The following is a 24,224-nucleotide window of genomic DNA, read 5'->3' as shown; positions in this document are numbered from 1 at the left end:
ATAAAATGCATGATTGTTGTCTTTTTCTTTACTTGCTGATAATTATATTTTATGATAATTAGTGATTGAAACCATGCAATACTTTATATTATTGAATTATACAGTACTCTCAATTATACAATACCAAATACAACATGCTGGTTGAGGAGGTAATACCAAGGTGGGGAGTACCGGCCCGTCTGGATTCGGATCAAGAGAGCTTGCATGTTATTAGGGATCAACTGGAAGTTTCCCATTTCCTAACGACCTCAGAGTTCGGCACAGTTAACAGAATGGAACACTTGAAGGGAGACCAACAAAGGCCCTAATGGAAGCTGGGGTAAGTTGGTCTAGGGCTTTGCTAGGAGTTCTGATGAAACTACAAGTGAGCCATACTTATGGGATAGGATTTACTCCTTTTCATAACTCCAAAGGAAATGAGTCAATAACCCTAATTTTTCTCAAGCAAAATATTTAACTAACAATTGGGTCTGGAGCAGTGGTTCTCAACCTTCCCTTCCCACTCACATACCACCTTAAGCAACCCCTTACCAATCACAGAGCACTGATGGCATAGGGGTTACTTAACGTGGTATGTGAGTAGAAAGGAAAAGGTTGAGAACCACTAATCTAAAAGGCAAAAATCACTGATGAAAAGTGTGGGAAGGGAGCACAAAAATGCCCAAGTGAAAGGAAACCAGCCAGAAGCAGCAGACAAGGTTATGGCTAAAGTTGTACCAGCAAAGGCAGGACTACAACCCAGATGGGCAGGATTCTTTACAGTAATCTTGGAGAAACATGAGCCCTGCTAGATACTAAGGTAGGGCTGAAGTTGAAGCACTGGTCCCAACCGAAAAGATTTCTGGGGCAGAAATGATTTATTCGTGCAAACATTACTCCACAGAACAGTAAAGACGGAACCTGACAAGCTGCAGCCAGAACAGCCTGAATAATTGGGTATGTCACCCTTTTGAACTCTCTCCACAGCAATTAAAATGCCAACTGTAAATCAAGAAAATAACAAAGGATTGACAGCGGCAGGATGCACAGATGGTGTGTTTTATATAGGGAAAGAGATGGCATGCAGTGCTGTGAAATGGACATGGAAAAATTGTATATGTGCTTGGGGGAGATCCAGTGGGGAGTGCACACGTGAGAGATAAGGATCCCATGTTAACATTTACCATGCTGGGCACAGGACCAGCAAACCATTCACACTTAAGTGTGGCAATGAAACTTGCACAGTTACATAACAGTGCTGCTTTGTTTTGGAATCACCCACTCTTACTGCAAGAACCCCACATTGTAGTGAGGGACAGAGAGGCCCTGTGGGGGATAGGGACATTGTTGAAAGAAAATGGTGAAAGGTACCAGGCTGCAGGCACATGCAGGTAGTTTTTAACCTGACCACTTTATACCACTTTTGCGGGGACTGTAGAAACCATCTTTTCCAACATCTGTTCTACAAGCAAGTCAGCCTCGAACTCTCAATTTCCAGATTGGCTTTGGAAAATCCAAGCCTTGCAAAAGAATGCCAGAGGGAAAAAAAGTGTTTGCTACAATAAAAAATGTCTAGGCTTTGAGCATGAAGATTGATCAGACATCTATATGAGAAAGGTCTTGATCCTGCTCAGCACCAACTCCCCCAACACAAATTGTAAAAACCATTCTTGTAATTCCAATTTATTTTGACTATGAATCCAGCACAAATAAAATATTGCTCCAGTACTGATGGGCCAGTGGCAGCAGACAAACACAAAATAACAATGGTGCTGCGCCCACTTCTTTCAAGATTAAATTTATGTTGCATCGAAGACAAACTGGTTGATGCTGTTAGCCAGAATCAGACACACACAAAGCAAAGACTGTTTGACAGGCTTTAATCCACAAAGACTTCCACAGATCCAGGATGTCTATAGCTGCAGTAACTCTGAGTGAGCTTTGAGAGGCCGGCGCAGGCTTATATCCCGGAGGGTGATTGACACCCGACTGGGTGGGGCTTGATCCCTTCGGGCCGACTGATTGGCAGCTGGCCAGGTGTTGTCCTGTCCCCTTACAGAGTTTGCCCCCTGCAGTAGGCCAGTGGTGTACCATCACACTGCCTTCCTACCAATCCCATCCAGAGAGAAAAAAAAGCCACTTAAAATCTCATGATTACTATTTCAGCAAAAGGCTTAAACCTACAAATATAAAGATCCCCAAAAAGGGGATCATTTCTAGAAATGCTAGCTCTGGACAACTAAATAACATGGTTAAGAAGGCAGACAGCATATTTGCCTTCAGCATTTGGACTTTGAATATTAAATATCAGGAAGTCATGTTGCAGTTATATAAATCTGCAGTTGGAATAGTGCATGCAGTTCTGGTCACTACACTACAGGAAAGCAGTGGAGGATGTTATCTGGATTGGCGTCTTTACACTTTAAAGGTTTAAAATGAGAGAAGGCAAGGTTTTAAGGAGCTGTGATGCAAGATTTGTGCGGGCAGATGAGATTAGTTTAGAGGACAAAGAACCTGTGCCTTCACTGTTCCATGTTCTCATTATCCTTTTTAATAATAAAGAAAGCAAAAGCTGGTAAATGAGCCTTTTTTGAGATGTTATAGCAAAACTGAGCAGTGGAGACAAAGACTCCATCAATACTGTAAACTCACACTTTGTCAGGCCATAGCCCCTAGATTTTCAACAATTCACATGCAAATTTGATCATTCTCAGGAAACATCACCCAGACCTTTCCCAAGGAAACAAAAATCACAGTTATGGCTATATAATAGCTTAGTATTGTGAAACTGAATACTTGTTGCTGTATATTCCATCTTATTAAATCATCAGATGAAAACAGTAACTGGACAAGTTGGAATCTTTATAATCATAACCTGCTTGTCCTTCCAGGCAATACCTCAGGAGGAAATATAAAATTCAGATATTACATCGCCAAAACAGAAAAACAATAGAAAGCAAATGATAACTCTCACATTGAATCTAATATTATCTTGTCTAATACTTTTAGGTGTTGTTTGAAGATGACTACAAAAATTGCATCCTCTATTGACACATGATAAAGTTACCTCAGAGACGGCTGCCCTCTGGTGGAGGGCAGCCACCAAGATTCAATTTATTGCCATAGTAATAAAACAGTGTCCTATTACATGAAATTCCCTTTTGCCTGTTGCAAGAGCAAGACAGAAAGATTCGCCACCAGCAGAAATTGCCTAGGTGCCTCTTATATTTCTTACAGTCAGAGGAAGAGAAGCAAAAGAGAGTCCCCTCACAGCCACTGAGTGATCCTAGATTCACCTCCAGCGCTCTGCAGCCTCCACAGCCACCCAGAGTCCAGTCCAAACCATTGACAAACTGAACTCCAGATCTGAACCTACGACATGGTCAGGGACATATTTGCGCCCTCACATCCCAGTTCCGATACCTGATACCCCATCGGGCGAGTTCGAGCCAGTCTCGAGCAGTCCTTAGCTTGGTGTGAGTCTCCCAACTGCAGTGTCCAACAGCCCACAGCCTCCATGGGTCATCACCTTGAGCTACCAGCAACCTACCACAGAGCCCCCTCACTGGTCCACCTCCGTGATCACAATCCCATGGGTCATTTCTTCTGATTCTCCTTCTCAGTCGGGGTTGGTCTTCCCATTCTCTGGTGCCCTACTCCAGTCCTCCACTTCCCCAGAGTGTGGAAGCCCTCACGGCTGCTGTCGATTAATAGGCGCTACCATCTTGGGTGCAGACCCCAAGATCACAGGATCGCAAATAAAAACCACCATCGGCTCCCTCACTAGGCCGTTCAAAGCCCGTGCGGAGCCGACGACAGTTGATGGGATGGCTGGACCCCGCAGGAGCACTGCATCTCTGCTCCTTCGCGTCTACACCAGCGGCAGTGCTGCTGTTACAGCGGCTCCATCTGCATCACTGAGATTGACATTGTGGGCAGAAATTTGATGACAATGGTTTTTGTTTGTGCTTGAAAAAAGATCACTGACAACCCAATCACTAAACTGTGTAAACAATGAGTTGCTCTAGGAACTCAGCAGATCAGACACCATCCATGGGTAGAAAAGGTCAGTGTTTTGGTTAGGATTCTTTACTGAGACAAAGTTAAAATAAAAAGGAGGAATATGAAGGGGGAAAAGAAGCTGGAAGAATGGTCAAGAGGTGATGGGGTATAGCACAGAAGGTGTAAAAGGTTGAGAGTCAGGTAATGGGAGAGGGTTACTAGAAAGGGGTAGGGGGAAAAAGTTAGAAAAAAAATGTGTAATAGGTAAAGAAGAGATGGTATTAGCAGAACCAAATGAGGCATAGGTTTTCCCAAAATTGGAACAATCAATGTTACGCTGTCCGGAAGGAATTTGTGTTTTGCTTCACCCTGTCAATGAATGAAACAGAAGATCGACATATCTGTATCTAAATAGTTAGGGAGTTGAACTGGTTGGTTACAGAAAGCACAAACAGGATGAAGCAGTCAGCCAATCTGGAACTGGTCGCACTGATCAAAGGTGGCCACATTGGGTGCAGTGAATGCAGTAGATTAGGTTGAACAATATGCATGTCAAGCTCTTCCTCATTTGAAGGGTCTGTTTGTGGCTGTGGATAAAGGTGAGGGAGGAGATGTTATGGCCACATTGACAAGATACATTAATGTTCCTCAAGAGCATCTGTTTGTGTAATTAACTTTAAACCAGACATAATTGTTGCTCCATTTACAAGTAATGTCAACATCCCTGTCCTGTCATATCAACAAGATCCAATTCTATCAGCTCTTCTTGCACACCACTTGACATCTCAATCAACACTCTATCTGCTCCTCACAATCACACAGGTACTTCTGATCTTCTCCCACTAACTTTCCTTCCAGTCTACACACACTGCATTAACCTCTTTTGTTATTCTCCCAATCCCATCATCCTCAACTTCCTCCTGACTTATTCCATTCTTCTAAAACCAGCTCCAAATATTTTTGCTTTCATTGTTACCAACAAACAAACCAGTTATTTGGCCCATCACGTCAGTGAAAGCTTTGAAGACCCATCCATTTAGTCACATTGCCCTAAAAGTTTTCCCCGCACCCATGCTTAAACTTCTTTGCCCACTCCCAAGTTCCTCACTAGAACTTAATTTTGAACCTCCATCCAGATTTTCAGACCCTGCCTTCCAGATTACTTCAGCATACAGTATATCATCTGTGTGCTTACATTGTCCCAAATCCATCGTCAACCATTTTAAATCTGTACCCTGGACTTGTGTGCTGAATATTTTTCCCTTTCCCACCTTTAGCCTAAATCAGCTTCAGAAGAGTAGACAACTTGGTCAGCATGGACAAGAGGAACTGTTGGACCCATTTCAATGCTACACAATTCTTAATTCACATCCATCAAATATCTTCCCTGTTCCAAGGAAAATAAACCCCAAGTTATTGAGTTGACTGCAATAACCTCTCCCTTTAAACTGTTCTGATAAAGCTCATCTGCACGTTCTCTGAGATCTTTGTTCTTCCTTGAGACAGGAGACTAATCTTGGGCACATTTCTCCAATTGTAGACTAACTAGCAATTTAAATGTTGAATGCAACTCCTCTGCTGTAAAACTTGGAATTTTATCCTTTTTATGGACGTGCCAATACATTCTACTGCCCACTCAGAGCCCCTGTAATAAATTATGAAATTGAAGTTAGAAGTCTGGGATCAGTGCAGTTCCCAGTGGAAGCAGACTGGACAATTTAAGGCCTGCTCAAGGAGCAAATCTGGGGATTTGTTGCCACAGACAGCTGTGAAGGCCAAGTCATTAGGAGACTTAAAACAGAAGTTAATAGGTTCTTGACAAGCAAGGGTATCAAAAGAGGGGGGGGGGGGGGGAGGAGGCAGGAGAATGGAGTTGAAGGAAAAAATTACATTAGTGATGATGCAAACAGCAGATCAGACTTGATAGACAAATTCTGCTCCTGCATTTTATGGCCTTCAACACAAGAAACATGTTCTGGGTGCATTGGAACAAATGGCTGCAGGGAAGATTGAACCAAAACTTGTAAGAATCTTGGATTCTCATCATGGAGCTAAATTTTAGAATGGAAATCCTGAGTGCCTGGTAGGGCAGGTCGTGGCTGGGTGCAGAAGAGTTGCTAGGCCCAAGAGACAAAAAAAAATATCAGCACAAGGCAACACAATATACCCTGGGAATGAAATGCTCTCTCAAACCCGCAAAGCACAATAAGTGTCAGGTCCTCATGAAATATGATGTCAGCTCCTAACTGCTGAAAACAGTTGGAGAGGGGGATTTTAGTCAATAGTTCAAGGATCTCTTCACTGTAATCGGCAGCATGCAGTCTTCTTCTCAAGGACCAGCTGCTGAACAGTAGAAATTATCTTCAAATCACCAATGACCGAGTCAGGCCGGCTAGAATGCAGAGGCCTTAAAGGCCAGGCCACCACTAAGATCAAGGTCGAAAATGTGGCGTGAGGGCTGGCATCCAAACCAGACTGAAGCACGGGACTGAAACCTCCCCTTTATCCAAACTACTGGTGAATGTTAAGTCATTAGAAAATAAAATTGACAACCTGAGGGCATGACTGCTTTATCATTTACACACTAGACACCATGATGCGACCACAGGGTTTCACCCTTCACAGACTGGATCAGAGAGAGGGTGTTGTGTGCTTTTTAGTTAAGACCTGCTTGTGTGCAGATGTTGAGGTCATGACAACCTCCTGCCCACTATCTGTGAGCAAATCTAAATTAAATGCAGACCCTTCATTGAACCTCAAGACTGCTCATCAACGATTCTCACTGGAGTTTATATCCTCCTGATGCTGATTATAAACAGTCACTTGCTGAGCTGCGTGATGTGGTCAGAAAACCCCCACACACTACAAATTATAGTTGGTGAATCTAACCAGGCCAGTTTCAAGAAGACCCTGTCCAATTACCACCAGCACATAATCTGCTCCACTTGATCACTGCTACACCAAGGAAGGCCTACCATTCTTTCCTACACTAAATTCTGGCAAGTCAAATTATCTGGTTGTGCTCCTTCTGCCTGCATAGAGAAAGAGGCTCCAAAGATTAGGAGCACAGGTATCTGTTCCAATTCACCTATCATAACAACAGGTCTACAGTGGATGCCATCACACTGGCTCCACACAAATCCCTGGAACACCTATACAACAAAGGTGTATACATCAGGATGCTCTTTATCGACATTTTACACCATCATCTCCTCAAAACTGATCAGCAACCTCCAAACGCTGGGCCTCAATGTCACACTGTGTAATTGGATCCAGGATTTCTCATCTCTAGACCACAATCCAGTGAGGATTGGTAAGAACATCTCCTCCACAATCTCCATCAGTACCAGAGCAGCACAGGGCTGTGTTTTAGCCCTTCTGCTCTACTCACTTTACACCTACGACTGTGTGGCTTGTTTCCTCAACAACACCATCTACTGACAATTCCATGGTAGTGGGTGGTATAAAAGGGGTCATCATACAGGAGGGAGACTGAAAACTTGACTGAATATTGTATTAACAACAATATCTTACTCAAAGTCACCAAAACTATGGAGCTGATTGTGGGCTTTAGGAAGGAAAAAGTGACTATTGGAGGTGGGGAGGATGAGCAAATTTAAATTCCTGGGAGCCACCATCGGAGAGGACCATTTCTAGATGCAACACACTAGTGTCATCATGAAGAAAGTACGTCAGGGCCTTTACTACTTCAGTTTTCAGAAGTTCGGTAACATTGGAAACCTTTGCAAACTTTTACAGATGTGTAGTGGAAAGTGTGCTGACCAGCTGTATCACAGACTGGTATGGTGACACCAACACCTCCAAGCAGAAAGCCCTTCAAAAATTAATGGACACAGCTCAGTACATCACAGGCAAAACACTCCGACCAATGAGAAAATCTACATGGAACACTGCCATCAGAGAGCAGCAGCAATCATCAAGGATCCACACCACCCAGGGCATACGCTCTTTTTGCTGCTGCCATTAGATCCTACAAGCATCATACCACCAGATTCAGGAATAGTTACTACCCCTCCACCATCAAACTCCTGAACAACAAGCTCAGACTCTTACTTTGCAAATTGTTTATTACTGATTTTTTTTTTTCTGCATTGCAGTTTGTATACACATCTTTTCTTGAGCACAGTTTTTCTGCCTTACCGACAAGGAGAAATTCTGCCTGGCCAGCAAGAAAAAAATCTCAGTGTTGGACATGTCATGCATGTACTCAAACAAGAAATCCGAGTCAGTAATCATAATGTGAAGACAGTACATCACTGAGCTCATTCACAGCTAATGAAGACCTCCGGATATTAATAGAATGAAGAAATGTAGCCATCAGTCAGCTTCCTAAAGAATTGCGAGCAGGTTTTTTAGGACCAGATGGCTCTCTCCCAATTCTTACCCAACACTGCAAAATTAAATAAACTGCCTAAAAAGAGAAGGGGATGGAAGGAAAAAATACATCAGTCATGATTTGAATGGCGGCATACACTCAATGGGATGAACGGCATAATTCTGCTCTCTACTCTTCTGCCCTTACTTTTTAAGCATACAGCAGTGGATGGTTGAGGAGATGATTTCAGAATGTGCCATCTTGGTTCACAACTATATTTGCATAAAATTGGAGGATGGGAAAAATCCTGTTCCATACAGCAGTGGATGGTTGAGGAGATGATTTCAGAATGTGCCATCTTGGTTCACAACTATATTTGCATAAAATTGGAGGATGGGAAAAATCCTGTTCCATACAGCAGTGGATGGTTGAGGAGATGATTTCAGAATGTGCCATCTTGGTTCACAACTATATTTGCATAAAATTGGAGGATGGGAGAAATCCTGTTCCACAAAAGGACATTAAGGAGGGTTTTTTTTTATACCATTGGAGTTGTAATCACTGCACCATGTCTAATTAGTTGCACAAATGCCAATATTTTCTGAATACACAATTCATCATCCTACCACTCACTGGAAGCCCATACCTGTGATTTGCAGACAAACTATAGTCCTTAGCTCAAGGCATTTTTGACATCATCTGATGTCCAAGGATTTTCACGTGCTGATATTCTTACTCTTGGATCACTTACCTGCATCATACTATATGGTGTCTTGTATCTGTGAATCACACCTTGGTTGGCAGTTTTGTTCATTCTGTGGTCTAAGCTGGCAGTAGAAATACAGAATTTAGAACCAGCAACACAAATTTTGGTCCCAATATTTGAAAACTATAGTCCTTTTACCTCCAGTGCAATGAAAACCACTTCCACACTAACTCCATCTGAAAGATGAACTACTAATCTAACATGATGAAGTTGAGATACAACATTACAAACATGCACATTACAATGTAACGCATCAGCAGCGTCACTTGTTCAGACCTCAAACGTAAAAGGCTATGAAGCACCACTGATGGCAGAGCAACGAAACAAAACTCTTGGCTCAGGTTAAGATGAGCAGGAAAAACTGTTCAATTCTCTTTCCAGCCAACTTTTATGTCACTTCTGGTTGCGTCTGTAACCCCCCTCCCCCCCCAGATGCCGCTACACTGATTATTGGAAACTAAAGTAGCTGGCACGAGTATTATTTAAAAAGTCAATGATGTAATTAGAGTGCACAACAGAATGCAAGTGCGTTTATTCACTAAACCTTGATGGAAGTGTTCATGCAATACCTTCCTGATGTTGGCCAATCTCCTTACTCCTTCATATGGGGAGAAGGCAGGTAGGTGGAGTTAGGTCATAAATTAGATCAGCCATGATCGAACTGAATGGCGGAGCAGGCTCGATGGGCCATTTTTGGCCTACTCCTGTTCCTACTTCCTATGTTCCTATGTTCATCAGAACTAACTTCTAAGATTAGAAGGAAAACAGAAACAACGGAGGATGAGCAAAAGAGACAAGCAGAAATCTTGTCACAGAGCAGAGAACTTCAAAGTCAACATCCTGAAAGAGAAATGGCAATGAATTCAACAGTAATTTTTTTTTTTAAATGCAATTGCCAGAATACAGGTATCTGAAATAGAAACAAAGTAATAAAAGTTACTTGTTACTGCTATTTTACATTTAGAGTAAGTTTTCCTCTGTGTCAAGTCTTATACAAATTTCCAAATAACTGTGCAAGTGCCTCATGCCAAATGCAAAGCTTTACTAACATCCAGAAACTACACACATTTGCAGGATTTGGTATTTACCGCCCTAAATTTCACCCCATTTCCCAAAAAGGTTGACAGATGTTTTGCTCAAGCAAGATTACCAACACTGATTTGACCTTTAAGTATTCGAGTAAACACATTCTTGAATCCTACTTGTTCTAAATTGACCACCTTTTTTATTTAATATAAATAATTTTCCTGAACTTATGTTAGGTCTGCTTTGTTCATGAATGAGTGAGACAAACACCAGGCTGAGTCGAAATCAGGGTTCTTTGTTCTTTATTACCGGATTGTAACACTTGCGACTAACAAGTTAGTCGGAGAATGCATTCTGCCGTTATCAGCAAAATGGTGATTTTTTATACCCTTGGATACATGCTTAGAACATCATCATATCATTACTTGTCCAATGACTAAAACTGTTGCTATCCTTTCCCTGCTAGCTTCCTGCCTCTCAATCCATCAATGTCTCTCTTATCTTGTAAGTACAAGGATGCATTCTGTTACTCCTTAGTACTGGGTGACTCCTTCTCCGGTCCCATCTCATGATGTTTTACCTAACAGGAGTACAAGGACACCTCCCCTTCTTGTTACTGCCCTGTACAGGGTAACTCCCTACACATTCCCATCTCATGATGTTTTACCTTACAATCCCTCCTTTGTCCTCTTTAGAGGACAATCTCGCCCTGACTATGCTACCACCGCGTTACATTAGTTCGCCTATTATTGCCAAGCTCTATACGGGTTCTGTTCACAGGGCAGTTCGGCTGGTGGGCGAGGGCTCCCCCAACCCTCCTTTGCGTACACCCCCCATCCGTCACCCCGATCCCATTGCCCGTTTACTAGTTTCATCCCATTTGCCCCCAAGCAAAAAACTAGCTAACCCCCCGTACATTAGTAAATTCCCAAGTTAACATATGGTCTACAATCTAATTCATAATACTTGTTCTACAATCTGATTAATAATGTTTGTGTTACAATCAATGTTATAATATTTGGGTTACAAGCAAGGTTAAAATTATATGTGTAACAATCTAATTCACAATCCCTCCTTCCCATCACATTCCCCTTCAGACTCCAGATCGATCTCAGCAACTTTCTCCGTCTCCTGTAATGTGAGATAGTCTTGCTCCACAGCCTGCACAGCTTGATATTTCGGAGGCAGTTCATCACGGTCAGCAAAGGCTTTCTCTATGGTCCTCGTGACCAGCGTTCGAATGCATGGAATACAACAACAGCCACAAGTGATAAAAATTGATACAGAAATGAACAAACCCAGCAAAAGTTGTCCTAACAATGTGCTCCATCTCCCAAACACTCCCTGTAATCAGGATAAAACAGGATTGGAGACTCCAGACTGGGCTTTTAATTCTTTCGCCAATGCCCTAAGTTTCGTTAACCCCTTAGTGAGTGATCCATCTGGCCCTGTGTTATTAGAGATAGAAGTGCAGCATAGATCTCCAAACATAGCACACACTCTACCTTTCTCTGCCAGGACCATATCAATCGCTATCCTATTCTGAAGTGTCATAAGGGAAGTTTCTGACAGTTGTTGATGTATTGCCTCAACAACGTCCCTGGTCAAATTTGCAAGGCGCTGGACATTATAGTGAATAAGGTTGATCCTATTAACATTCTTATTTACAGTGATGGGAAATATTGCACTAAAAACAGGAAAGCTTTCAAACCCAGCTGCAATCTCATCGGCTAATTTAAATTCGTCCGGAATATTCCGGGCTTGGCCAATGGCATCAATCCATACCCCATCAGGGTTCCTTCCTCCCGGCCCCAAGAGTCCAACACTCCTCCTTTTTCTCCACAGCCAACTCTCTGTGTGGCGCAATTCTAGGGAATCCTCGTCTCCCTCCTGCATTTTGACAATCAGCACTGGCGCATTAAGGGTTACTAGAGCACACCGACCATCCCAGTTAGCGGGGAGCCAGTTGTACAGCACTCTTCCTCCACAAAACTCATCTGTGTAGTCATTCAATCTGCTACAAGTCTCCTTAGTTTCAGATTCATTTTTTTTGTTATGGGACCTCAAAATCATCCCCTGTATATGTTCATGATAACCAGTAACCTGTTTGGCTGCCCTGTCAGGCACCCATGTGGCGTTTTCCCTGCTAATAGTAGGTCGTCTACATACTGAATCAGTGTAACATCTTCCGGGAGCTTTAATTTCATTAGGATTTCGCTAAGGGCCTGATTGAACAGTCCTGGACTGTCCTTATAACCCTGAGGTAATCTAGTGTATGTGTACCGATGTGCTTGGTAAGTGAAAGTTAACCAGTCTTGCCATTCCTCAGCTAAATTCAAGCAGAAGAATGCGTTTGCCAGATCAATGACAGTATAGTATTCGTGCTCCGGACTCAGAGCCCTAAGTGCTACATATGGGTCTGGGACTGGTCTCCCGATGGTCTTGGTAGCCAAGTTAATCTCCCGGAGGTCGTGTACCATCCTCCAGTCTTTTCTACCCGGTTTGGGAACAGGCATGATGGGCGTGTACCACATACTGTCAGGTGCCGCCCTTAAAACCCCTGACTCCATTAACCCTTCTATCGTTCCTTTAATACCCTCCTCCTGACTGGGCGACAAGCGGTATTGTTTTCTCCATATTGGTTTCTGCCCGGGGTTGGCCAATTCTAGAAATACCTCTCCTTTTATTACTCCCACATCATAGGGCCCCGTTGTCCATATATGTGGACTCAGATTAGAAAGATATTTGTCTGAGTCTCTGTGGTCAATATTTTCTCCTTCTATGGCTCGGTCTCTTTCTACTTTCTCATTCACTACCTGGTCCCATGCTTCAATATTCAGTCTGACAAATTTTCCTCCCTCCGAGGTGGAATATCCCGGGATTTCTGTCTGCCTGTATTCACACCCTATCGCTTCCTTTACCATCGGACCCAGCTGTCGAGCGTGATGATCTTTGTCAATACCCAAGGTCACATGAGGCACACTTTCTACTCCTAAGCAGAACCACTCCATTTGTTCTTCTGTCATGACAACCATAGCAGCTATTCCCTCCTTACCTACAAAGATAAATGGACAATGTATCGTTTCTGTCTTCCCTTCTTTTAGAGAGTCCCACCTCTCCTCATATTCCTGGTCCGGGTGGATGGTGTAGTTTAATGTAACATGCATAGGATCTAGTGGATAATGGTAATCCCCATACCGTGGAATACTGGCCCTCCACTCAAAAAACTGTTTAATCAGCCCTGGGCCTGGTTCATCATACAGTAGCCGACTCCAGAAAATACTTCTGAAGCGTTAGATGGGGTCATTACTATAAACTGTCCTCCCCTTCTTATTGTATCCCCTGGGTATGTTAACCGAAGGCCCTTCTCAGAACATTGTATGGTTATTCCTAGTTTGGTAAGAATGTCCCTTGCTAATAAATTAATGGGGCAACTTGGCACAACCAGGACAGGCGTTTTAACCCTTTGTCGTCCAAATGTCATGTCGATGTTATCTGTATAGGGCTGTGTTTCCCTTATTCCGGAGAATCCTATTGTAGATAATGTTTTGCCCGAAAATGTGCTCCCTGGGGGTTTTTTAATCACTGTCGTAACTGCTGCCCCTGTGTCAACCATAAATTCAATTTTTTCTCCATTTACCGTCCCCCAAATTTTTGGTGGCTCCCAGGGAGGCGTGATTTTTGATTCTCCAGGGCATCTTCAATAATCAAATTCAGCACTTTCCTCAATATAGTCATTACACTGAGGTGCCTGGACTTGTTGATCACTCTGCCACCCCCCGATTCTCTGGGGCCCATCAATATGTCCACCCCTACCCCTTGCTTGTCCTCTTAAGTTTCCTCCTCTTCCCCGATAGCCTCTAATAGAGGGTAATCTTTTTCCCCTTGCTCTCCCAGCCTCCGGACAGTTCCGCTGGTAGTGTCCAGGATTTTGGCAGTACCAGCATACTGCATGTTCCCCTCTATACATTGTACCTAGCTGTCTTTCCCAACCATTTCTTACTTGGGGTCCCGGATTTATCACTGGCCCCATGACCTGTGGGACTATCTGTTGGGCCGCTAATTTAACCCCTATATGTTCTATGGCTCTCACCAATTTATCGGTTGTTTTGTCCACCTCCTTCTGGGACGCACTTTCTGACTTAGCATGCTCTGATTGACGATGTCGTTTGATTGCATGTGTCAGGTGTCTTTTCCACAAATCCTCTGACATTGTCTCTAATCCCACAATGTCCCTTAATTTTGCTTGAACCGTAGCAGGTAGTCCGTTTATTATCCCATTACGAAAGTGAGCCCTTCCTAAGGGGCTGTGGTCGGGTCTTTCTCCAGTCCCTGTTTCCCATAAGTCCCATGCTCGAGTGAAATACTCGTGTGCAGTCTCTCCTTCCTTTAGTTGAAGGGTTACCAAGGCATCCAAACTATAGGGTGTAGGAAATGTTTCTCTAAGTGCTTCCCAAAATTTATTCCGAAGTGGGTTAAATTCTATTTCATCCCCCAATTTACTGCTTCTTACAATTCTCTCTATTTGCTTCAGGGCCCCTTCTGCCTTTAATTTTATCATGATAGTTCTGACATCTGCGAGTGCTAATTGTTCTTGGCAGGTTTCTCGCTCAAAACAAGAAATCCATGGACTAGCCCCATTACTCAACGGAGGTAGTTTTTTCATTAAACTCTCTAAGTCCATTCGTGACCAGGGTACATATTTTTGAGTTCCCCGTCCCGTGATCAGTAATGGGCATTGATATCTCAATTTTGGGGATTTCTGCTCCTTCTTTACTCTTGGCATGCATTTATTTATCCCACCTTGTTCTGACTCTTCTTCGTCACTGTCACTGTCCCTATCAGCTTCCAATGTCTCAGGGTCAAAGGTATATTGGTCACGTTCATCTCTAAGATAATCTTTTCGGCCATAGTTTAGTTGTTTCACATCTTTCTCTTTTGTTCTAACTATGTCCAGGTAGGCATGTCTATTTTTCTCCCTCCCGAGTCTTTTCCTTTTACTTTCCTCCCATGGTGGATCGTATCTCGTTTCCTCATCTGTACTACACTTTTCGTCCTTTACTCCTATTACCATTCCTTCAGCTTTAATTTCTCCTGACAGTGTTGTAGTTATCTTTTCCACTTCCTTCAATACACCTACCATTAATTCTTTTTGATCCTCACTGATCTGCCCCAGCACATTAATATCTCTGTTTAAGTTTTTAATGTTATCCTGAACCTTTTTCATGTTCCATTTCTGTATCTCTAACTCCTTTTCTATTTTCTTAGACTCCAGAGGGGTCTCTACATCTATTACTCCCCCTTCTATTTTTATTAAAGGGGCCTGTACCTCGTCTGATGTGTCCCTATTCCCGTGGTTCTTGTCACACCCCAGTGTCTCAATATCTGAATATAAGGGACGTGACTCCAGTGTCCCATCTGGGGTGCCAGAGAGAGAGAGAGAGAGAGAGCATAGCGAGAGAAAGAGATAGAGAGGCAGATACACAGAGCACAAGAGATAGAGAGAGAAAATGCCTTGCACTGGCCCCACTGGGAGAAAAGTCTTCAGATTAACACTTTCGTTTCAAAGGTTTTAAAAGGTTCTCATCCTGTGATCACTGGTCTGGATCAGATTGGGTCTCCCACCACTGGGAACTATCACTCCTTCCTTCCCTCCCACCTCGAGTGAGCTACACGTCAGCCCACAATGTCTGCCCTGATCCCGCAATGGTGGGGGTGCGGGAAAAAGGGAGGGAGAGAGGATAAAACAGGATCCCATTTGATGCGGAGCTGGAATTGTGGGCACAAAATTAAAACCAAATTGTATTTCTCTGCCCTGCCCAACCTGGGGATTTCAGGGCAGCACCGCCACAGATTGGGATTGGGAGGGGGAGTGGGTGAGAGAGGAGGGGGGGGAGAAGAGAGAGAGGGGGAGAGAAGAGAGAGGGGGGAGGGTGAAAGGAGGGAGGGAGAGAGCAAACCCGGACACTTCGTGGCTGGAAACTGGAAACAGGCACTTTTCCTTTCCCTTCTGTGTTTTGTTTCTTCCAGCTTATCTAAGACACTACGTTTTAAAATTTTTTTCCTCACCTGTCAGGAACATCTCAGTGCCCCCGGGTAACCAACCCCTCTTCCTCCAGCGGTCTACACATTTTCGGAGCATTTTTTGTTTTTCCAATGCCGCATTACTGGTATTTCGCTCCTCTAATTCCTGATTAATTTCCTTAATAACTTGGTCAAAAGTCTTAGCAGGCAACTGTACAGCCATAGCTGCGGGACCGCTTTCTAATGCCTGTTTTAATTTAGGTTCTTGTCCGTTTAGGGGATCTATGTCAACGAAAATTGCTTTTAAAAATGTCTCCTTGCAAACTGGATGACTAATATCTTTTAAAAGAACAGTCTCGAAGTCTTGTCCTCCAATTGACTTCAGACTGTCCTGTATACTCTGATTGCTCGTTTTCCACTCTCTGTTTTCCCAAAGGGGTCTGAAAGTTAAATTACAACTAGAAAACCAAATATTTGGGCTATACTTTTGTCCTGTTTCCCTGTACCAATCTATGAATTTACGTAACTTTATCTCCTTGGTGATGTTGGGAATACCCTCATTTAACTTATCAAAAGTATTTCGAATAAACTGGGTGTCTCTTAGGAGTTTGTCAACTTTTTCATTAATATCTCCTACCTGATCCGGACACAGCTGTCGCAGCCTTCTGTCGTCGTTCTTGTTCACCAGGCAGGCGTCCCTGAGTACTTTTTTTGTTGTCTCAAGGTCTCTAGTGTCTGCTGTGGTATTCCACCACGGCGAATTGGGGAAATAAATTCTTAACTTCTCAAGTGTACAGACATTATCATACCTACCGGACATTTATAAGTCAGTCTCTCAGATACAATTGAGGCCAATAAGCCTGAACCTTTGTTTTCTTTCAAAGCCCAACCTTCACGTGGGAGATTTCTCCTCTTAATAACCAGTTTAGGGCAGAAAACTCAGGTCCTCAATTGTTTATAGACCACCTTCTCACTCTATTGGACTTTGCAACGACACAATAAAGACTTTTAAACTCTAGTAGTTTCTTGCGAAGCACTTAATAAATGTCATTCAAACACCTTAAGGACTTTTATCTTGTCTGTAATCACTTACGTGTTACAATCCTGGCATGCGACCTTCAATTGTGGTCGTCTAATTTGTCCGATCTCCAGTTCTTACTGACAATCATAAAGATTTTAAAAAAAAAAGAGAATTTTGTTAAAACAGGCTTCTCTGGACCTTTTTATCAGCCGGCTGAGATGATTGTCAGAAAAAACAGAAACCGTCGTCCAGTGTTCACTCACCCATCACGTCGGGGTCACCAAATTGTTAGGTCTGCTTTGTTCATGAATGAGTGAGACAAACACCAGGCTGAGTCGAAATCAGGGTTCTTTGTTCTTTATTACCGGATTGTAACACTTGCGACTAACAAGTTAGTCGGAGAATGCATTCTGCCGTTATCAGCAAAATGGTGATTTTTTATACCCTTGGATACATGCTTAGAACATCATCATATCATTACTTGTCCAATGACTAAAACTGTTGCTATCCTTTCCCTGCTAGCTTCCTGCCTCTCAATCCATCAATGTCTCTCTTATCTTGTAAGTACAAGGATGCATTCTGTTACTCCTTAGTACTGGGTGACTCCTTCTCCGGTCCCATCTCATGATGTTTTACCTAACAGGAGTACAAGGACACCTCCCCTTCTTGTTACTGCCCTGTACAGGGTAACTCCCTACACATTCCCATCTCATGATGTTTTACCTTACACTTAAATGACCTCCATGCAGTCCAAGAACAAACTATATCCAGTAGTATTACAGCATGCTGCAGTACTAGAAGTCTCTATAAAACAGAAAAGCTGAAGGTTGTCATTTAATTAAAATTCAATTATTATTTAATGACATTTAGCATAAGGCTAGGTATTAAAAGGACATGTATAATTAAACAAAACATGAATTAACATTGAATTATTTATCAGTATTACTTGGTAGTGATGGCTGTTTTCCAAACATTGCATTCTTTTTAACTTTCAGTTGAGGAGCCAGTTCCTTGGATTTAAACAAAATGGATTTTGAAGGAGAGCCAACAGCAAGTTTGGATCCAGTTAAATTTGAAAACAATTTTGAGGTGGATTTTCAGCATTGCGTAGTTTTGAAGGGTTTGAGTTCTTCCTGGAGTTTGGAGATCATATTTTGCAGATGACCGATTTTGTCAACCTGTTTTTCGTTGACATCCTTCAGCATTTTTTTCCTTAAAGAGAGAGTAAAATGACAGAGAAACTAAGTGTCATTCAGAACATTGAAATTACAATCTAGCACAGATAGTGTAGTGGTTAGCACAACACCATTACAGAACCAGCAACCTAGGTTTGAATATAGCACTATCTGTAAGGGGTTTGTACTTTCTCTCCACCTCTATGTGGGTTTCCTCCCACCCTCCAAACACATAAAGGGTTAGCAGGTTAATTTGTCACTTGAGAGTATTTGGGTGATGCAGGCTCATGGGCCTGTTACAGTGCAGTATCTACAAATTAATTTTTTTTAATTTGGAAATTTTATATCGATGCCCTTTAGAATTGTATGCAATTTCTCTGATTTTGTAAAATCAGATTGACTCTAAAAAAAATATGTATTTCTATTAATAATTTTTGGACAGTATATCTGACAAGATTAAAATACAAATCATACTTTGGAAAATATTTCAAGTCAAATTACACTATTAACTGTGGCATCTTAACAAAATTGTTAATACCAAGTATACAATCCTTGAATTGGATCCACAATTTACCCATTAACTACACCCTAATGGCCAAAATTGGACTTGCACGCATACATCCAGCAAAGGGGAGCTTGCTGGAACTGCTTTACATCCAAACGAAATGTACTTTATGTTGCCCTGACTGTAGATTTATTTGTAGTTTTGCCAATTAATTCACAAATACTATATCCCATCCCATGCTACATTAAATTTTTAGACTTCAGCACAATTTACTTTTTGAACAAGTTTTTTTCAATTCATTCACAGGATGTGGGTTTTGATGGAAAGTTGGCCACCACTTGATGTCCTCATTTACTCCCTGAACTGATCAGCATGTGGGCTTTTGCAGAGGGCAGTAGAGTCAATGATGTTGACAGAGCAAGCCAGACCAAGGGAACAGTTTATGATCCAGACAGGCCTAATAGGTTTTATGGATACCAAAAAAAACGACCAAGCTTATCAAGCTAAATAGCCTGCCTGCATATACACAATGTTTACCCTGTCAACATAGAATGGAACAGCATAAAAACAGCCCTTTGATCCATTACATCTGCGATGACTTAATTGAGAACTTCTCTTACAAGTCTGCTTTTTTTTAAACTCTCTACATACTTTCAATTGTGATGGCGGTGGAATCTGCTTTCCTCGTCCCTTCAACTCTACATTCACAATCAATCTTGTTTAAAAAACTGTCTTCAACAAGCCACCCCACCCCACCCCCTCCCGCACCCCCCCCCAACCCCCTCAGGCCATGCCCTCTTCATTCTGCAACCATCAGGGAAAAGGTACAGGAGCCTAAAGATGAGCACTCATGAGCACAAGGACAGCTTCTTCTCCGTTGCAAACAGATTCCTGAATAATCAATGAACTAAAGATACTGCCTTACTTTTTGTTCACTATTACTGTTTTATTTTTTTATAGTAATGTCATAAGATGGTTATAATATGTATGTTTGCATTATGACGCTTCCGCAAACACCAAATTTCATGACTTGTTCATGGCAATAAATCCTGATTTTGTCTCCTTAAATTTGCCTCTTACTCTAAACTCCTACTACTTAATTTTTTTTAAAAAACTACATAATCTCCTCAAAATCAGAATTAAAGCACTGCTGGAAGGACTTAGCAGATCAGACAGCATTGGTGGTGAGAGAAACAACATGGAATTTTCAGGTTGAATTATCTTTCATCAAAACTGGGAACATGAGAAAACAACAGTTCAGTCCTGATGCATGGTCTTTCTCCCACCCACCCCACAGATGGTGCTCAGCCTGTTGAATTCCTCCAGCAATTGGTTTTGTGCTTGAAATTAGAAAACCAATCTTTTCTAAATTGAGGAGGACAGATAGGGCAAATGAGAATGTCTTTAATAGGGCAAAGACAGGTTTGCCATGCAGTGCTGCTAGCGGAGCCACTGACTCATAGTACCAAAGAATTCAATCTTAACCAGTTCCCTTCCATTTCCTCCCATATCCCAAGAGATCAGATAAGTGGGTAGATTACTCTGAGAGGATAGATAAGTGTTTGAATGTTGAATCTGAGGAAGGATTAAGGGAAAGTGGGGGGTGGGGTGGAGAGATAAAAATGGAATGTTAGAATGGTGGAAGGAGGTGTTTGATGTTCAGTGTGGATTGGCTGGGTCAGAGGGTCTGTTTCCATGCTGCTTGCCTATATGACTACCCATGTTTTTTTTTGCAAAACCATTCCTGGAAGATCAACTCTCATCTGGTTACATTGCTAAATTAACTATCAAATTCCAAAGAAATTCCAGGAAACCTGTTTTCTCTGCATCAGAGTTCAGCTGCAAAATTATCCATCTGTTACATTAACTTAATTCATCTCTTTCTGCAAATACTGTCTAAGCTTTTACAACCTTTGCTCTTTATTATTGCATCAACACAGTCTCCACAGGAGGAGTCACGTGATGGAATAGTGGCCGGTAGGGTAAAACCAGCCCTCTCCAGAAAAGAAGAAAAAAAGTTAAGAAAAGAAAAAGTTCAATAAATACAAAATATAAGAAATAAAAGATAAAGTTGTAGAGAAAAGAAAGAAAATGGCACCTAAGAAGGAAAAAGTAAAAACAACGGGGAAAAAAAGAAAGGACACCGGAAAATAAAGAAGGCCTTACCTGCATGAAGAAACAGGGAGCCATGGTGGAGAAGAGTGCCCAATCTCAGAGGTTGGTGATGGCCCCGTGGAGTCGCGACCCCCGACCGCTGGACTGCAAAATGGCTCTCTGAGCCAAACAAAAGTGCGCAACTGCACAATCAAAGGTAAAGGAAAACACCGACGGGAGGGGGGCTCAGCCGAGGAGTGGGCAACCACGGCGCGACTAGCTGAGGGATGCTCGACACCAGGGCTCTCAGCTGGAGGAGGAGGAAAGTGGCAGGGGTGGGAGTGAAGTACCAGGTGAGAAAGAAAGTCGATGGGGTGAAAGGAAAGAGGAGCAGCAGCAGGAGGCTCAACAGATGAGCAGCTCAGAAGAAGAGGACCAACAGCAAGAGGGCAAGCAAGAAGAGGCCCGACAAAGTGAGACAAGCAACTCATCAGACAAATCAGAAGAGACACAGATACAAAGAAGAAAAGACACAAACACAGGTTCAGACACAGAAGAAGAGGAAGAAGACCAAGATCTTCACAGAGAGATAGAAGGTAAAACAGTTGAACAGATTATAGATAAAGCTTTTTATGAAGAACAAATGAGAGGATAAAAAGAACGGTTGTCATTAGAATTTAGTGAAATTAAAAGAAAAATGAAAAGAACAGAAGATAAAATGCAAAGATTAGAGCTAGTCATGACAGAAATAGGGAAAAGAGTAGAAAATGTGGAAGAATGAGAAACGGCTGTAGAAATGGTAGTAAATGACTTAAGAGGAAAAATGGAAGTAAGTGATTAAAAAAATTAAAGAGACACAAGAGCTATTAGCTCAGAAAATTGATATGTGGGAAAATTATAGTAGGTGAAACAAGATAAAAATAGTGGGCCTAAAGGAAGATGAAGGCGGCACAGACATGAAGGAATTTATAAAAGAATGGATCCCGAAGGTCCTGGGAATGACAGAATGCAGGAAGGAATGGAAATAGAACGGGCACACAGAACACTAGCTCTGAAACCACAGACACATCAAAAACCAAGATCCATTTTAGTAAAATTTTTAAGCTATATGACAAGGGAAAATATATTGGAGCGGGCAAGGAATAAAATTAGAGAAGACAATAAACCATTGGAATATGGGTCAAAAAATATTTTTTTTTACCCAGACATAAGTTTTGAACTCTTAAAGAAGAGGAAGGAGTTTAATACAGCAAAATCGATCCTATGGAAAAAAGGTTATAAATTCATGCTAAGACATCCAGCTGTGCTTAAAATATTTATACCTGAGGAGCAAAACAGACTGTTTTAAGATCCAGAGGAAGCACAAGAATTTTCAGAACGCTTGCAGGACAGAAGGAGAGATGAAGAGATGTAACAAGAATGAAGAACGGTGATAAAAATTTATATAAAGATATAAAAACAATGTATATGTAAAGAACTAAAGAAGGGAAAGAGAAGGGTAGAAAGGAAGTAAGGGGGAAAAAAAGGGAGAACTTTGTTATATGTGTAAAAAAAAGTGTTTTCTGTGGGGGGGGGGGTTGGGTTGGAGAGAATAACCATCACTGTGAAATCAGTTGATGCTTGCGAGCAGGTTCCCAATCCAAATGGAAAGGGGAGTTGTGGTTGCCCGGCAAGGGATAAGGGGCAACTCAGAGAGGGGAGGATATTTGGAGTTAAGGGAATATTGGATGTGGGATTTGTTGGAGTATTTTATGTTTTAAATGTGTTGTCATAGATTTAGTTTAAAAAAAGAAAACTGAGAGATGAAAATGGGGAAAAGGGGGATGATGGTGGTGAGGAAGTGGAAATGAGCTGTAAACAGGATATGAGATGGCCATGTTGAACTATATGACTATAAACATTAATGGAATACATAACCAAATTGAAAGGAAGAGGCTATTAAATTTACTGAAAAAAGAAAAAATAGACATAGCATTTGTGCAGGAAACGCATCTAACTGAAGTGGAACATAAATTCAGGAGACACTGGGTAGGGCACATAGCGGCAGCATCATATAATTCAAAAACTAGAGGTGTACCTATATTAATTAATAAAAATGTACCAATCAAAATAGAGGAGGAAATAATAGATCCAGCAGGGAGGTATGCAATGATAAAGTGTCAGATATACTCAGAATTTTGGAATTTGCTCAACATATATGCACCTAATGAGGAATATCAAAAGTTTATGAAAGATATTTTTTTGAAGATTGTAGATACACAAGGAAATATATTGATAAGAGGGGATTTTAACCTTAATTTGGATCCAAAGTTGGATAAAACTGGACAAAAGACTAGCAAAAAGAATAAAGTGGCCAAATTTATGGTTAAATCAATGCAGGAAATGAAACTTATGGATCAGAAGGAATACTCATATTATTCAAGTAGGCATAAAACACACTCAAGGATTAATATGTTTTTGTTGTCGGCCCATATTCAAGGGCGAGTTAGGAAAACTGAATATAAAGCTAGATTACTATCTGATCATTCACCCCTGTTATTAGCAATAGAAATGGAGGACATCCCACCAAGAATATATAGATGGCGGTTAAACTCCATGCTACTTAAAAGGCAGGAATTTGAAGAGTTTATTGAATGCCAAATTAAAACATATTTTGAAATAAATACGGAATCAATGAAAGACAAATTTATATTTTGGGACGCAATGAAAGCCTTCATTAGAGGGCAGATAATAAGTTATGTAACTAAGATGAAAAAGGACTACAATCGGGAAATAGAGCAGTTGGAAAGGGAAATAGTAAGTACAGAAAAGGAACTAGTAAAAAGGGATGATATAACAAAAAGGAGAGAATTGCGGAGAAAAAAATAAAATACGAAACATTACAAATGTATAAGGTGGAGAAGAATATAATGAAAATAAAGCAAAAGTATTACGAACTAGGAGAAAAAACACAAAATATTAGCCTGGCAACTTAAAACAGAACAAGCTAAAAGAACTGTATTGGCATCAAGGAAAAAGGACAAACAAATTGCATGTAATCCAATAGAGATTAATGAGAAATTTAAGGAATTTTATGAACAATTATACCAAACTGAGAACGAGGGGAAATATGATAAAGTAGAAGAGTTTTTAGCTAAAATTGAACTGCTGAATTTGCAATAAGAGGAACAAAACAAACTGATAAAACCATTTGAAATAGAGGAAATACAGGATATATTAAAAAAGCTGCCGAACAATAAAACACCTGGAGAGAATGGATTCCCAGTAGAATCCTATAAAATATTTAAAGAGTTATT

The 24,224-nt window shown here is 41.5% G+C and overlaps 1 protein-coding gene across 7 annotated transcripts in view; it reads right to left on the bottom strand.

Moving 5' to 3' along the window:
• LOC138755468 (uncharacterized) overlaps window positions 1-24,224 on the bottom strand; it is a 73,684-nt gene that overhangs the window by 33,195 nt on the left and 16,265 nt on the right. For 4 of the 7 annotated variants that reach the window (XM_069921478.1, XM_069921477.1, XM_069921479.1 and 1 more), the window contains one exon: window positions 10,389-18,366. In XM_069921478.1, the coding sequence (XP_069777579.1) occupies window positions 13,810-15,336 (1,527 nt within the window). In that variant the 5' untranslated portion in view covers window positions 15,337-18,366 and the 3' untranslated portion in view covers window positions 10,389-13,809. Of the gene's footprint in view, window positions 1-9,068; window positions 9,145-10,388; window positions 18,367-21,000; window positions 21,109-24,224 lie in introns of those variants that run through there. The other 3 variants (XM_069921480.1, XM_069921481.1, XR_011352315.1) reach the window with 2 other exon arrangements.

Source organism: Narcine bancroftii, chromosome 2 (genome assembly GCF_036971445.1).
Source record: "Narcine bancroftii isolate sNarBan1 chromosome 2, sNarBan1.hap1, whole genome shotgun sequence".
Classification (NCBI taxonomy): Eukaryota; Metazoa; Chordata; class Chondrichthyes; order Torpediniformes; family Narcinidae; genus Narcine; species Narcine bancroftii.
This window is presented reverse-complemented; position numbering and strand designations above follow the sequence as displayed.